Source organism: Rhinopithecus bieti, unplaced genomic scaffold (genome assembly GCF_001698545.2).
Source record: "Rhinopithecus bieti isolate Rb0 unplaced genomic scaffold, ASM169854v2 scaffold_13704, whole genome shotgun sequence".
NCBI classification, from domain to species: Eukaryota; Metazoa; Chordata; class Mammalia; order Primates; family Cercopithecidae; genus Rhinopithecus; species Rhinopithecus bieti.
This window is the reverse complement of record NW_016808231.1, coordinates 1,004,909-1,020,377: the sequence shown is the minus strand read 5'-3', so window position 1 is coordinate 1,020,377 and position 15,469 is coordinate 1,004,909. Positions and strand designations below refer to the sequence as shown.

The window sequence follows — 15,469 nt, the reverse complement described above, 5'->3', positions numbered from 1 at the left end:
TCCATAGTTAACCAGAGAAAGCCCCTTTATTATACTTCCTGTGTCTTTTAGACAAGACACTAGTAGCCATTGATTGCGGTCTTGTTTTCCCAGTATGACAGGAGGTTCCAGGGCTGTCTTGTCCATTTCCTGTTCCAGATTTGAATTAGCCATTTCTCTAAGGGGTCCCACACCCCTTTTTTTTTTTTTTTTTTTTTGAGATGGAGTCTTGCTCTGTCGCCCAGGCTGGAGTGCAGTGGCGCAGTCTTGGCTCACTGCAACCTTTGCCTCCGGGTTCAAGTTATTCTCCTGCCTCAGCCTTCCCAAGTAGCTGGGACTACAGGCACATGCCACCATGCCTGGCTAATTTTTGTATTTTTAGTAGAGGTAGGGTTTCGCTACGTTGGCCAGGCTGGTCTCGAACTCTTGACCTCAGGTGATCCGCCCTCCTGATCCTCCCAAAATTCTGGGATTGCAAGCATGAGCCACCGCGCCTGGCCTCACACCCTTACTTTTAACCAGTATGCAATATGGAATGATTAGAGAGTATACAGGTTTTGAGTCCTGTGATCTCATGATGATCTTTTTCCCCCATACCTTTTGTTATTTTCTTATGTGTCTTAGGATAATAACATAGAATAAAATGCTTTAAAGAAGTAACACATTAATTTATATTTTAATTGCACAGTTTTGAATGACTTAATTTATTAAGTCCTATTACCTCAGGGGTCTCCAACCCCTGGGCCATGGACTGGTACTGGTCTGTGGCCTATTAGGAACTGGACCACATAGCAGGAGGTGAGCAGTGGGCAAGCGAGCATTACTGCCTGAGCTCTGCTTCCTGTCAGATCGGCAGGGGCGTTAGATTCTCATAAGAGCATGAACTCTATTGTGAACTGTGCATGTGAGAGATTTAGGTTGCATGCTCCTTATGAGAATCTAATGCTTGCTGGTCTGAGATGAAGCAATTTCATCCTGTAACACCCCCCTACCTCTGGTCTGTGGAAAAATTGTCTTCCACAAAACCAGTCCCTGGCACTGAAAAGGTTGGGGACTGCTGCCTTATAGCATTTTTTGGTTTAGTAACTCAAAAGTGAATTTAGTCCCTACAACACTAATTCTTCAGGATAAACCGTAAAGATTGTCACAAAGTCGGATGTAGATTAGTTTTTGAATATGCTCTACAGTTAAGCTTGCTGTACTCTGGTTATTGCTTTCTGCTGATCTTCTGTATTAGTCCATTTTCATGCTGTTGATAAAGACATACCCAAGACTGGGCAATTTACAAAAGAAAGAGGTTAATGGATTCACATTTCCACGTGGCTGGGGAGGCCTTCCAGTCATGGCAGGAGGTAAAAGGCATGTTTTACATGGCGGCCTACAAGGGAAGAGAACTTGTTCAGGGAAACTCCCCTTTATAAAACCATCAGATCACGTGAGACTTATTCACTGTCATGAGAACAGCACAGGAAAGACCCACCCTCCATGATTCAATTACCTCCCATCTGGTGCCTCCCATGACATGTGGGAATTGTGGGAGCTACAATTCAAGATGAGATTTGGGTGGGGGCACAGCCAAACCGTGTCACCTTCTCTTCCCATTCTCTTCTTAAACTTTGTATGCATGAGCCAAAACATGATTATTAAGTAGGCAGGCAGAATCATGCTGATTACAATTTATACCCTCCCACACATAATACATACATGCAGAGAAAGACTTTTCACTGTGAGAAAGTTCAGCCTGCAGATTGTATAACAAAGTCAGTATTTTGGTACCTATGATATTTTCTCCATGGTTGATGGGACCCAAATCCTTTGTGGAACCATTAGTGGCAGAAATAAATACATAATAGAAACTAAAGGCCTGAGCTCTTTGCATAATGTCTTCCTTTTTTTCTTTTTCTTGAGACGGAGTCTCACTCTGTTGCCCAGGCTGGAGTGCAGTGGTGTGATCTCAGCTCACTGCAGCCTCTGCCCCCTGAGCTCAAGTGATACTCTTGCCTGAGCCTCCTGAGTAGCTGGGATTACAGGCATGTGCCACCACACCCAGCTAATTTTTGTATTTTTAGTAGAGACAGGGTTTCACCATGTTGGCCAGGCTGATCTTGAACTCCTGACTTCAAGTGATCTGCCTGCCTTGTCCTCCCAAAGTGCTGGGACTACAGATGTGAGCCACTGTGCCAGGCCCATAATGTCTTTCCAGGAGACTACCTTTTACCTGCTAGTCCAACTGTAGTATGACAGTTGTTTTCTTGCCCAGAACTACTCTCTCTGAGGTAAAGTGTGTATGGGGATGATACAGGAAAAACCATTAGACCCTAGATTGTTCTGTAGCCACCATGCTTTAGACGTAGGGTGTACACCTGTGCCTTCTGCCTGTGCTTGGGCTGCTGTGACAGTACCCAAGGTTGTATTAGTTATTTGAGGATGATCGGGGCAGATGTTCCTAAATATTTCTGAATTTGCCAGGCACTTTTAAGGAAATTGAATGAATTTGTTGATTTAAGTGATATCAAATTCTTTTTCTGCCATAACTTGTCAGTAAATTTTCTTATTTTTGAATGATCTTCTTTGGGTCAGTTATGAAAACAAGGCTTATGTGGTAAAGCAGAAGTGCAGATGGGAGAGCTGGTTTTTAAATTGTACAGGCTGTGCATTCCTTTTCCAGAATAAGGAATTCTTATCCAAAATAAGGTCCTTCTTGGGACCAGAAGTGTTTTTTTATGTTTTGGATGTTTTTTGGATTTTGGAATATTTACATTATACCAGTTGAGCATCCTAAATCCTAAAATCTGAAATCTGAAATGCTCCACTGAGCATATCTTTTGAGTGTCGTATTGATGCTCAAAAAGTTTCATATTTCGGACCATTTTGGATTTTCAGATTAGGGATGTTCAACCTGTGTATCAGTGCCCTAGCTGTGGCTTCACTCACTTGAGCTCTTGCAGGAAGGGGCCTGAGGGAATCTTTTTGGAGATTGCTGGCCAGTAGAACTTTTTTGTAGTATTAAAGAGAGGGAGATGTGTCTGTTTCTAACTTCCCATGGACAGGTGAATGGACAAATGAATGTATGAATCAGACAAGAGTCAAAACACAGCAAAAAAGAAAATTTCATTAAATGTACTCAGGGACTGGGAAACAAGTTTTTAAAAAAGTTCATTAAACTTTTGCTCAAAAGTTTTGAGCGCAATTTTGCTCAAAAAAATAAAGCGTTGTTTACAAGTTTTCTGTTACTGTATTTTATGGAGTCAATTTTTACAAACTGAGGATATATTCTTATCTGTATTCTAATTGTTGATATCTTTGTGATATTTTACTTTGGTTTTCTGAGTCGATATTATAATATTAATTGTCTAGGGATGGTTTTGTTAATTGAACCTACTGTATTAAAATGTTTTAGGAAAGATTTAATAACTTTTTCTGCCTTGTATAAGGTGAAGATCTTTCACTAAGCATGATCTTTGTGTTACTTTTAATTAGAACATTAGACCTATCAAATATAAACATGGTGAAACTGCTAGAGCTCTTTCACTTCATTCAGGTCTCTCCTCAAATGTTGCTTCCTCTAAGCAGTATTTCCTAATCACCCTACTGATAAACTAGCCACACCCTCTCCATTATTCTCTCATTTACTTAACCAGCTTTCTCATTCTTTCAATATATTTAATTGCGCTTCTCACTAGTCGACTTTTGATTGTGTTCACTGTTCTGCCCTTGACACCTAGAACAGTTTCTGGCACCATGAAAGGGACTCCATAATGACTTGTTGAATGAGTAAATTGTTCATCATTTGTCACCCCGCTAGGATGTAGGACTCATGATGGTGCCTGGCAGGAGATGGGCATTCCGACATTTGTTTGAAAGAATAAAAGGAATGTTTACAAGTAGTGATCAAATTCATTTATTTATTTATATATATATATACATGTGAGCATTTAAGTTTTAATTATATGTTTAAATTGAACATAGATATTTCTCATCTAGAAATAGATTCTTTAAAAGGATGTGGTATTCAAGTAACATCCAGAACCTACAAAAGCTGCTGCTTTTTTGCTAATGTGGATGGGCAGATATACCTGTAGGGTCACAGTTTTTTTCAGTGACTCAATAACACCTGGTGTATTTTAATATAGTGCCCATAGACATCAGAGTGCTGTATGTGACAAACTCATAAAATGGATTAGTATCTGGATTGGTTTTTTATTTTATTTTATTTTTTTTTTAGAGATAGAATATCCCTTTGTCGTCCAGGCTGGAGTGCTGTGGTGTGATCATAGCTTACTGTAACTCCTAGGCTCAAGTAATCTTCCCAATTCAGCCTCCCAAGTAGCTAGGACTACAGGTGCCCCCCCACCCCTCCCCCACACCCTTCCCCCACCCCTTCCTCCCACTATGCCTTGTTGATTTTAAATTTTTTGTAGAGACAGGCTCTCAATATGTTGCCCAGGCTGGTCTTAAACTCCTCCTGCCTTGGCCTCCCATAGTTCTGAGATTACAGGTGTAAGTCACTGTGCCTGACCTGGGTTTTTTTCCTCTACTTGCTTCATTAGTATTGTAGTGTAAATGTCCATCAGTGTGTGTGCTTTATATATTGATTTCAGGCCACAAAATGGGGAATTAAAGCTTTATTTTTGGAGACAGGGTCTTGCTTTGTTGCCTGGGCAGTGGGTGTAATCGTGACTCACTGCAACCTGTGCCTCTCAGGCTCAAGTGATCCTCCCACCTTAGCCTCCCAAGTAAAGCTTTATATTTTTATAAGAACATTTTATAAACTCTTGTTCACACTTAATTTTGTTTTTTTCCACTTCATCTTGTATTCTTGTGGTTTCCTTTGGGAACACTGTGGCATACTTTGTTGAGTTCTTTTATTCCCTAACTTACTAATTGTTCCTATATAGTGAGCCTTTATGAAGCAGCATGGTACTACTTCTAGTATTCAGGGCCTTTGGGGAGAGGTGATGAAAATGTAGATCAGAAATATGAGAAGTGGATAAGGCCTTAATTTGGGGCATCCTGAAGAACTGATTGTCAACCTGGCTTTGCTGGAGTGATTATGTGCTTTAGGTGGTCTGTGCTTCTGGAAAGTAAAGATCCTTTTTCGAACTACATGATTAGTGTCCATTATCATTAGCTTCTGTATATGCAGTTTCTTCCTTAGAAAAGAAAAATCTGCTCTTTTTTTTCTTCTCCCAGTGATTTAGCAGAATTTTTAAATTTTCTTCAGGTAGTTAAACCAGAGAACAATGACAAAGAAACAGAAGCTGCATATGAATCAGATATCCCCGAGGAGCTCTGTGGACACCATCTCCTGCAACAGTCCCTGAAAAGCTATAATGACAGTCCTGATGTTATTATAGAGGCTCAGTTTGATGGTAGCGACTCAGAAGATGGACATGGCATCACACAAAATGTGCTGGTTGATGGTGTTAAGAAACTCTCAGTTTGTGTTTCTGAAAAAGGTGAGTACTAGACTATTGTCTGACTTTTTTTTTTCTTTAAATACACTGATTAAGTATTGGAATTCCCTCTCTGCTACAGAGTAGGTAGCACAATGCAATTGATATAGTCCCAATTTTGACCTGTGGCAGTTTTTAGAAAAGGGGGAATCTTTGACAGGTTTAGCTGCTGGTTATGAAAGAGGGGATGAAAGTGCTACCAACGGTTTGTGTGGGCAGCAGTTGCAGTTGCCACATTCCTAATAGGCTTGAACTGTGTTGCTGGGTAACATTGACATCTCTTGCGAGAGGCCCAATCCTGTGGCTGATGTGAACACAATTAAACTGGTATGTAAAATTCTTATGAAAAATAACTTTATTTTCCTCTCAGTTTTACTTTAAATATCTTTTAAAAGTATTTTTGTCGGCCAGGGGTGGTGGCTCACGCCTGTAATCCCAGCACTTTGGGAGGCTGAGGCGGGCGGATCACGAGGTCAGGAGATCGAGACCATCCTGGCTAACACGGTGAAACTCCATCTCTACTGAAAATACAAAAAATTAGCTGGGCATGGGCCAGGCACGGTGGCTCACACCTGTAATCCCAGCACTTTTGGAGCCCGAGGTGGGTGGATCACGAGGTCAGGAGATCAAGACCATCCTGGCTAACACGTTGAAACCTTGTCTCTACTAAAAGTACAAAAAAAAAAAAAATTAGCTGGGTGTTGTGGTGGGCGCCTGTAGTCCCAGCTACTCAGGAGGCTGAGGCAGGAGAATGGCATGAACCAAAGAGGTGGAGCTTGTAGTGAGCCAACATCGCACCACTGCACTCCAGCCTGGGCAACAGAGCAAGACTCCATCTCAAAAAAAAAAAAAAAAAAAAAGGTATTTTGTCATTTCTGGTGGGCATGGATCACTCAAAATTTTATAAACAGATAACCTTAGAAAGTATTTTGATTCTAAGCCTTTTAAAAAGCCAGTCTTGTTTACTCTGATTGAAATCTAAGCCATGGGTCCTCTGGATGCAGAGAAAAAGCAGCTGTAAGCATGAGATCTGTGACCACGGACCCTACCTGACCACGTGCTAGGAGACTTAAGGAAAGTATTACGTACAATTTGAATATTTCAAGGTAGAGATTTTGAAGAGATTTTACATAGAAGGAGTATATTTTCTAGCCAAATTGAATTTTATATATACTATTAATGGAAACCGACCAACTCTGACCTGGCCAGGCTGACTAGATAATGAGCTTTGTTATCAAGAAGTTTCTGGCACAGTTCCCACAAAAGGCTAGGAGAAATGCCAGAAGATTACTAAAGGAGGATGTTCAGCAGACAACTTGTTTAGGGACTGCTGAGCATATGTCCCCACAGCGTAAAGAAAGCAGAAGGTGTTTTCAGGACATGACTGCAGAAAGATGACTGCTTTTCTCCATTGCTGATGAGGTAGTGATCTGTGAAAGAAAGCATTTTTGGAAAGCATGTGGTCTTTATGGTGCCAAGTACTCCTCATTCAGAATGACTTTCCAACTCTGAAATTCTTCTTGACTGAAGAGGCTACTACTTCCTGTGTCGGGTACTGCTATGGGCCCCGCCAGGTGTCACTTACTTCAGGGTACCCAGGTTCCTTTTGTTTGGCGACATGTTTAAATAACTAATGGGTTCCATGTTAAGAGCTCAGCCAGTTCCTTTTGGATGCTATTCCTTGACATTTCATTCTTGAGATTTTTCTACTTTCTTTTCTTTTAAAATAGTTGAATACTGTGACATTCTTCTTAAAGTAAATGTGTATTATCATAATCACATCAGTACTATGAGTCATGTATTTTCAGTGAGAAGAGTGGCAAATAACCAGGACTCTAAGTAGCCAAATCCTTCATTAACAAGATCAGCAAGGAAGAGAGAGATTCATAGGATAAAGTCAGGCAAAGGAACACTTTAAAGTATATTGTTGGCTTAAAACTACTTCGTGGAAACCCAGCTCTGGTGATAGGCTTGGCAGATCTCAGCAGCCTCTTTTCCTCTGGGCTCCAAGTGAAGGGATAAGACACATTGATCTCTCATTAGTGGTTGGTACAAATACAAGGACAAGGAAATACTGATGGCTGGAAGTGATAGCAGAATTGATGCCTGGGTTGGATGCTAATAGTTCACTCTGTTAGCATCCAACCCAGAGTTTTGGGAAACTCTGATGCTATACCTCCTCTTGATTCACCCTCTATCATAATTCTCCCCCCACACTCCTTTTGAGACAAGGTCTCACTTTTTCACCCAGGCTGGAGTACAGTGGTGTGACCATAGCTCGCTGCAGCCTTTACCTCCTGGAATCAGGCGATCTTCCTGCCTCAGCTTCCTGAGTAGCTGGGACTAAAGTGTGCACCACCACACCCAGAAATTTTTTGTTGTTGTTGTTTTTTAATAGAGACAGGGTCTTGCTGTGTTGCCAGGGCTAGTCTTGAACTCCTGGCCTCAAGCGATCCTCCTGCCAAAGCACTGGGATTACAGGTGTGAGCCATCGTACCTGGCCCCTCCCTCTTTCTTACAAGTAAATATCACTGAGTCCATTACAAGCCTACTGTATGCATGTTTCTTTCCTTATTCTTTTTGCATCCTTCCTAGCCCGTTGTTACTTATATTACTTCCTTAGTAGCCCTGACTGAGGGAACAACCTTAATCCTTCCCTCAGTATCTGGTACAGATTTCTCTTTTCTGCTAGCCTCTAAACAGAGAGTTTGCGAAACCACATGGCTGTTTCTCATTTCTTGCCCTCTTGATATTTAGGAAAATTGCAATTTGCTCTTTTAAAAATCACAGCATTTTTAAGGATATTTCAACCAGCTTCTCTTACTTGGGATAATAAAAAAAATCTGGTTACCATTAGGATGTTAGTACTTTTTGCACTGTTTAGGGTTTTGAAGTTTGTTATTGAAACAAACCATAACCTTAAGAATATCAAACTTTTCCTAAGACTTCTAGAAAGACTCTTTGCTTTGTGTTGTACTTGCAAGTGGGATTATTAATCCTGGTTCATGCTTGTGTTCAAAAGTGTTTTTTTGGTTGTTTCTGCTGTAGTATTATGTTTCTTTGCCCAAAGCAAATGCTCCATATTGCATGTGTATTTATAGCATCTACCTATTTGCTGAGGAAATATTTATATCTTTGTGATAACTACCAGTTTCTCTGGTAAGAGAGCACATTGCTCCTGTTGTCTGTAGCAAGTGCCTATCATTGCATTAAGAGAAACATCTCAGCATCTCAGACATTCATACAGTAGTTTCTTTGAGGATAATGGCACAGGTCTGCATTATCCCCAGCCCCTGAGAGAGAGGGGGCCAAAGACCTGGGCCAGTCCCCAATCCCCACTAGAGATTGAACTTTTACCACTTTACAAGCAGTAGCTTTGTTGTTAGCATAGAAACCTGCCATCCGTATGGAGCTTAGGGACAACAAATTAAAATTTTCTTGGTATCAAATGCATAAATGACTTAAAAAATGTTTGACTGTTATGCTAGGAAATAGTAGGTCTTATTCATTCTTTTTTTTTTTTTTATTATTTCTGTAGTAAAATGTCTGGATGTTCATACTAACTGGGATAAATAAATACTGCACTATCATTAGCCTCATATCATTTCTTGTCAGGTTTTGCCTCCAAATGAATAATGAAAATATATTTTCACAGCCTTTGAATTTTGGAGATAAAGTGAAGGGATTTTAGATCTCTATAGGAAAAACTTACATGACAGGCTGGGCATGGTGGCTCAAGCCTGTAATCCCAGCACTTTGGGAGGCTGAGGCGGGCGGATCACGAGGTCAGGAGTTCGAGACCAGCCTGACCAACATGGTGAAACCCCGTCTCTACTAAAATACAAAATTAACCGGGTGTGGTGGCGCCTGCCTGTAATCCCAGCTATTCAGGAGGCTGAAGCAGGAGAATCACTTGAACCCAGGAGGTGGAGGTTGCAGTGAGCTGAGATCACACCACTGCACTCTAGCCTGGGAGACAGAGGGAGGCTCTGTCTCAAAAAAACAAAGAAAATTACATGATAACAAGAGCAATTACAAGGAAAAATATTGTATAGCCCAGCTAATTTCAAAGTCATAAGTCCTAAAAATAATATTACATAGAAGACAGCTTTTTTTGTTTCTGTCATACAGAAATCTTACTGTGATTAAAATGTGCCTGATAAGCATTTTTCCTTAAGTACCACAATTTATCTTTTAATATCTTCACTGGTCTCTGAAATGTTAGAATGACACCCTCCATCTCTTTTATTTTATTTTTTTTTATTTTTATTTATTTTTATTTTTTTTTTTGAGACGGAGTCTTGCTCTGCCGCCCAGGCTGGAGTGCAGTGGCCGGATCTCAGCTCACTGCAAGCTCCGCCTCCCGGGTTCACGCCATTCTCCTGCCTCAGCCTCCCGAGTAGCTGGGACTACAGGCGCCCGCCTCGTCGCCCGGCTAGTTTTTTGTATTTTTTAGTAGAGACGGGGTTTCACCGTATTAGCCAGGATGGTCTCGATCTGCTGACCTCGTGATCCGCCCGTCTCGGCCTCCCAAAGTGCTGGGATTACAGGCTTGAGCCACCGCGCCCGGCCTCTTTTATTTTAATTTTTTAAATTTTTTTTTTTTTTTTTTTAAACCAATTAACCATTGCCACTTCTCCCCCCTTACTACCCTTCCCAGTCCCTGGTAATCATCCTTCTACTCTCTATCTCCATGAGTTCAATTGTTTTAGTTTTTTAGCTCTCACAGATAAGTGAGAACGTATGATGTTTGTCTTTCTATGCCTGACTACTTCACTTAACATAATGACCTCCAGTTCCATTCATGTTGTTGCAAATGACAGGATCACATTCTTTTATTTATTTTTTAAATGGCTGAATAGCACTCCATTGTGTATATCTGCCACATTTTCTTTATCCAGTTGTCTGTTGATGGACGTGTAGGTTGTTTTCAAATCTTGGCTATTATGATTAGTGCTGCGAAAAACATGGGAGTGCAGATATCTCTTTGATATACTGTTTTCCTTTCTTTTGGATATATGCATAGGAGTGGGATTGCTGGTATGGTAGCTATTTTTAGTTTTTTTGAGGAACTTCCAAACTGTTCTCCATACTGGTAATACTAATTTACATTCTCTCTCTCTCTCTTTTTTTTTTTTTTTTTTTTTTTTTGAGACGAAGTCTCGCTCTGTCACCCAGGCTGGAGTGCAGTGGCATGGTCTCGGCTCACTGCAAGCTCTGCCTCCCGGGTTCACGCCATTTTCCCGCCTCAGCCTCCCGAGTAGCTGGGACTACAGGTGCCCGCCACCAGGCCCGGCTAGTTTTCTGAATTTTTTTAGTAGAGACGGGGTTTCACCGTGTTAGTCAGGATGGTCTTGATCTCCTGACCTCGTGATCTGCCCGCCTTGGCCTCCCAAAGTGCTGGGATTACAGGCTTGAGCCACCACGCCCGGCTACATTCTCACCAACAGTGTATGAGTGTTCCCTTTTCTCTACATCCTCACCAACATTCGTTATTGCCCATCTTTTAGATAAAAGCCATTTTAACCAGGGTGAGATGATACCTCATTGCGGTTTTGACTTGCATTTCTCTGATGATCAATGATGTTGAGCACTTTTCTGTAAGCCTCTTTGCCATTTGTCTGTCTTCTTCACTCAAGAAGTCTTTGCCCAGTCCAGTGTCCTGCAGAGTTTCTCCAATGTTTTCTTTTTGCAGTTTAATAGCTTGAGGTCTTAGATTTAAGTCTTTAATCCATTTTGATTTGATTTTTTATGTGAGGAGACATAGGAGTCTAGTTTCATTCTTCTGCATATGGATATCCAGTTTTCTCAGCACCGTTTATTGAAGAGACTGTCCTTTCCTCAGTGCATGTTATTGGCACCTTTGTTGAAAATGAGTTCACTGTGGATGTATGGATGTATGTATGGATGTATGTATTCTGGGTTCTGTACTCTGTTCCACTGGTCTGTGTATCTGATTTTATGCCAGTACCATGCCATTTTGGTTACTATAGCTCTGTAGTATAATTTGAAGTCTGGTCATGTGATTCCTCCAGTTTTGTTCCTTTTTCTCGAGATAGCTTTGTCTATTTTGGATCTTTATGGTTCTGTATAAATTTTAGGATTTTTTTTTTCTATGAAGAATGTCATTGGTATTTTGTTAGGGAATGCACCGAATCTGTAGATTGCTTTGGTATTGACATTTTAACAATATTGATTCTTCCCATCCATGAACGTGAAATATCTTTAAACATTTTTGTGTCCTCTTTAATGTAATTCATCAATATTTTATAGTTTGCATTGTATAGATATTTTACTTCTTTGGGTAATTCTGAGATATTTAATTTTATTTGTAACTACTGTAAATGGGATTACTTTCTTGCTTTCTTTTTCAGAATGTTCACTGTTAGCATATAGAAATACTATGATTTTTGTATGTTGATTTTATATCCTACAAATTTACTGAATTTTCAGTTCTAATAGTTTTTTGGTGAAGTCTTTAGGCTTTTCCAAATACAAGATCATATCATCTGCGAGCAAGAATTATTTGACTTCTTCCTTTTCCAATTTGGGTGTCCTTTATTTCTTTTCCCAGCTAGTTTTTTTTTGTATTTTTAGTAGAGACGGGGTTTCACTGTGTTAGCCAGGATGGTCTCCATCTCCTGACCTCGTGATCCATCCGTCTCGGCCTCCCAAAGTGCTGGGATTACAGACTTGAGCCACTGCACCCGGCCCTTTGTTTCTTTCTCTTGTCTGATTGCTCTAGCTAGGACTTCCAGTACTAGGTTGAATAACAGTAGTGACAGTGGGTATTCTTGTTGTGTTCCAGACCTTAGAAGAAAGGCTTTTAGTTTTTCCCCATTCAGTTTGATATTAGCTGTGCATCTGTCATATACAGCTTTTATTAGGCTGAGATATATTCCTTCTGTACCCAGTTTTTCAAGGGTTTTTATCATGAATGGATGTTGAATTTTATCAAGTGCTTTTTCAGCATCAATTGAAATGATCATATAGTTTTCTTTCTTCATTCTGTTGATATGATGTATCACATTGATTGATTTGCATATGTTGGACCATGTTTGCATCCCTGGAATAAATCTCAGTTGGTCATGATGAATGATCCTTTTAATGTGTTGTTGAATTTTATTTGCTAGTATTTTGTTGAGGATTTTTGCGTTAATATTCATCAGTGATATTGGCCTGTAGTTTTTTTTTTTTTTAATATGTGTCTTTGTCTGATTTTGGTATCGGTAATATTGGCCCTGTAGAATGAGTTTGGAAGTATTCCCTTCTCCTCTGTTTTTCAGAATAGTTTGAGTAGGATTGGTAGTAATTCTTCTTTAAATGTTTGGTATTATACCAATAGTGAAGCCTTCAGGTCCTGAATTTTCTTTGTAGGAAGACTTTTTATTACAGCTTCAATCTTGTTACTTGTTATTGGTCTGTTCAGGTTTTGCATTTCTTCATGGTTCAATCTTGGTAGATTGTATGTGTCTAGGAATTTATCAATTTCCTGCATTTTCCAATTTATTGGTATGTAGTTTCTCATAGTATCCACTAATGATCTTTTGAGTTTCTGCAGTATCAGTTGTAGTGTCTCCTTTTTCATCTCTGATTTTATTTATTTGGGTCTTTTCTTAGTCTGGCTAAAGATTTGTCAATTTTGTGTAACTTTTCAGAAAACTATCTTTTTGTTTCATTGATCTGTTGGATTGTTTTCTTCATTTCAATTTCATTTATTTCTGCCCTGACCTTTATTATTTCTTCTACTAATTTTGGGTTTGGTTTGCTACTGCTTTTCTAGTTGTTTAAGATGCATCATTAGGTGGTTTATTTGAATTTTTTCTTCTTTCTTTTTCTTTTTTTTTTTTTAATGGATGTAAGCACAGTTTTCCCTGTATCCCATAGGTTTTGATACGCTGTGATTCCATTATCATTTGTTTCAAGAAATTTTAAATTTGTTAACCCACTGGTCATTCAGCATGTTTTTAAATTTTCATGTATTTGTATAGTTTCCAAAATTCCTCTTGTTATTGATTTCTAGTTTTGTTCCATTGTGGTCAGAGAAGATACTTGATACTATTTCAGTTTTTTTTGAGTGTTTTAAGACTTGTTTTGTGATCTAACGTATGGTCTGTCCTTGAGAATCATCCATATGCTAAGGAAAATAATGTGTATTCTGCAGCCTTTGTATGAAGTATTCTGTAAATATTTTTTAGGGCTATTTTGATCTATAATGCAGATTAAGTCAGCTGTTTCTTTGTTGATTTTCTGTCTGGGAGATCTGTCAAATGCTGAAAATGGGTTGTTGAAATCTCCAGCTGTTGGCCAGGTATGGTCGCTCATGCCTGTACTCCCAGGACTTTGGGAGGCCAAGGCAGGTGGATCACTTGAGGACAGGACTTTGAGACCAGCCTGGCCAACATAGCAAAACCCCGTCTCTACTAAAAATACAAAAATTAGCCAGTCGTGGTGTGCACCTATAATCCCAGCTACTGGGGAGGCGGAGGTGGGAGGATTGCTTGAACCTGAGAGGCAGAGGCTGCAAGAAGCCAAGATTGTGCCACTGCACTCCAGCCTGGGTGACAGAGCGAGACTCCCTCTCAGAAAAAGAAAAAAAAAGGAAAGAAAGAAAGCTCTAGCTGTTATGATATTGGGGACTCTTTCTCTCTCTCTCTTTAGCTGTAATAATGTTTGCTTTATATATCTGGGCACTCCAGTGTTGGGTGCATATATATTTAAGATTGTTATACCTTCTTGCTAAATTGACCCCTTTATCATTATATGGTGACCTTCTTTTTCTCTTCTTATAGTTTTTGCCTTGAAATATATTTTATCTGATATTAATATAGGTATTTCTTCCCTTTTTTGGTTTCTGTTGGCTTGGTATATCTTTTTCCATCCCTTTATTTTCAGTTGATGTATGTCTTTATAGGTGAAGTGTGTTCCTTATAGGCAGCAGATCATTGTGTCTTTTTTTTTCATCCATTCAGCCACTCTGTGTCTTTTTATTGGAAAGTTCAGTCCAGTTACATTCAGTGTTATCATTGATGAGTAAGGACTTACTCCTGCCATTTTGTTATTTGTTTTTTGGTTGTTTTGTGGTCTTCTCTTCTTTCCACATTTCTGTCTTCCTTTTAGTGAAAGTGATTTTTCCCTGGTTATGATATAATTCTTGCTTTTTAATTTTTGTGTATTTGTTGTATGTTTTTTGATTTGAGGTTACAATCAGTATTACAAATGCTATCCTATAACCCATTATTTGAAGCTGATAGCAGCTTACTCCTGTTTTCATAAATAAATAAGCAAAAGAAAACTAATAAAACTCTACACCGTAACTTCATCCCCTCACTTTTTTTGTTGCTTTTATTCACATCTTACAATATTGTCTGTGTCTTGAAAAGTTGTTGTAGTTATTATTTTTAATTGGTTTATCTTTTAATCTTTCTATTTAAGGTAAGAGTATTTTACACACCAAAGTTACAGTGTTATATTTCTGTGTTTTTCTGTGTACTTATTATCAGTGAGTTTTGTACCTTCAGATGATTTTTCATTGCTCATTAATGTTCTTTTCTTTCTAAATGAAGTACTCCCTTTAGCGTTTCTTGTAGGACAAGTCTGGTGTTGATGAAGTCCTTCAGCTTTTGTTTGTCTGGGACAGTCTTTATTTCTCCTTGATGTTTGAAGGATATTTTCACTGGATATACTATTCTATGGTAAAAGTTTTTTTTTTTTTTTTTTTCCCTCCAGCTCTTTAAACATATTATGCCACTGTAAGGTTTCCACTGGAAAGTCTGCTGCCACATGTGTTGGAGCTTCTTTCTTGGGGTTCTTTCTCTCTCTCTCCCTGTGCTTTCTTTCCTTTCTCTTCCCCTTCCCTTCCCTTCCCCTGCCCTGCCCTTCTCCTGCCCTTCTCCTGCCCTCTCCTGCCTTCCTCTGCCCTCCTCTCCCCTGCCCTCTCCTCCCCTGCCCTCCTCTCCCCTCCCCTTCCCTGCCCTGCCCTTGCTCTGCCCTTGCCCTGCCCTTCTTCTGCTCTCTCCTCCCCTCCCCTCCTA

General features: G+C 39.7%; 1 protein-coding gene across 1 annotated transcript in view; it reads left to right on the top strand.

The window, feature by feature from the left end:
- The window catches only part of DIS3L2 (DIS3 like 3'-5' exoribonuclease 2), a 390,397-nt gene that overhangs the window by 132,841 nt on the left and 242,087 nt on the right, over positions 1-15,469 (top strand). The window contains exon 6 of the mRNA XM_017886189.1: positions 5,204-5,438. Coding sequence (XP_017741678.1) covers positions 5,204-5,438 — 235 coding nt within the window. The remainder of the gene's footprint in view (positions 1-5,203; positions 5,439-15,469) is intronic.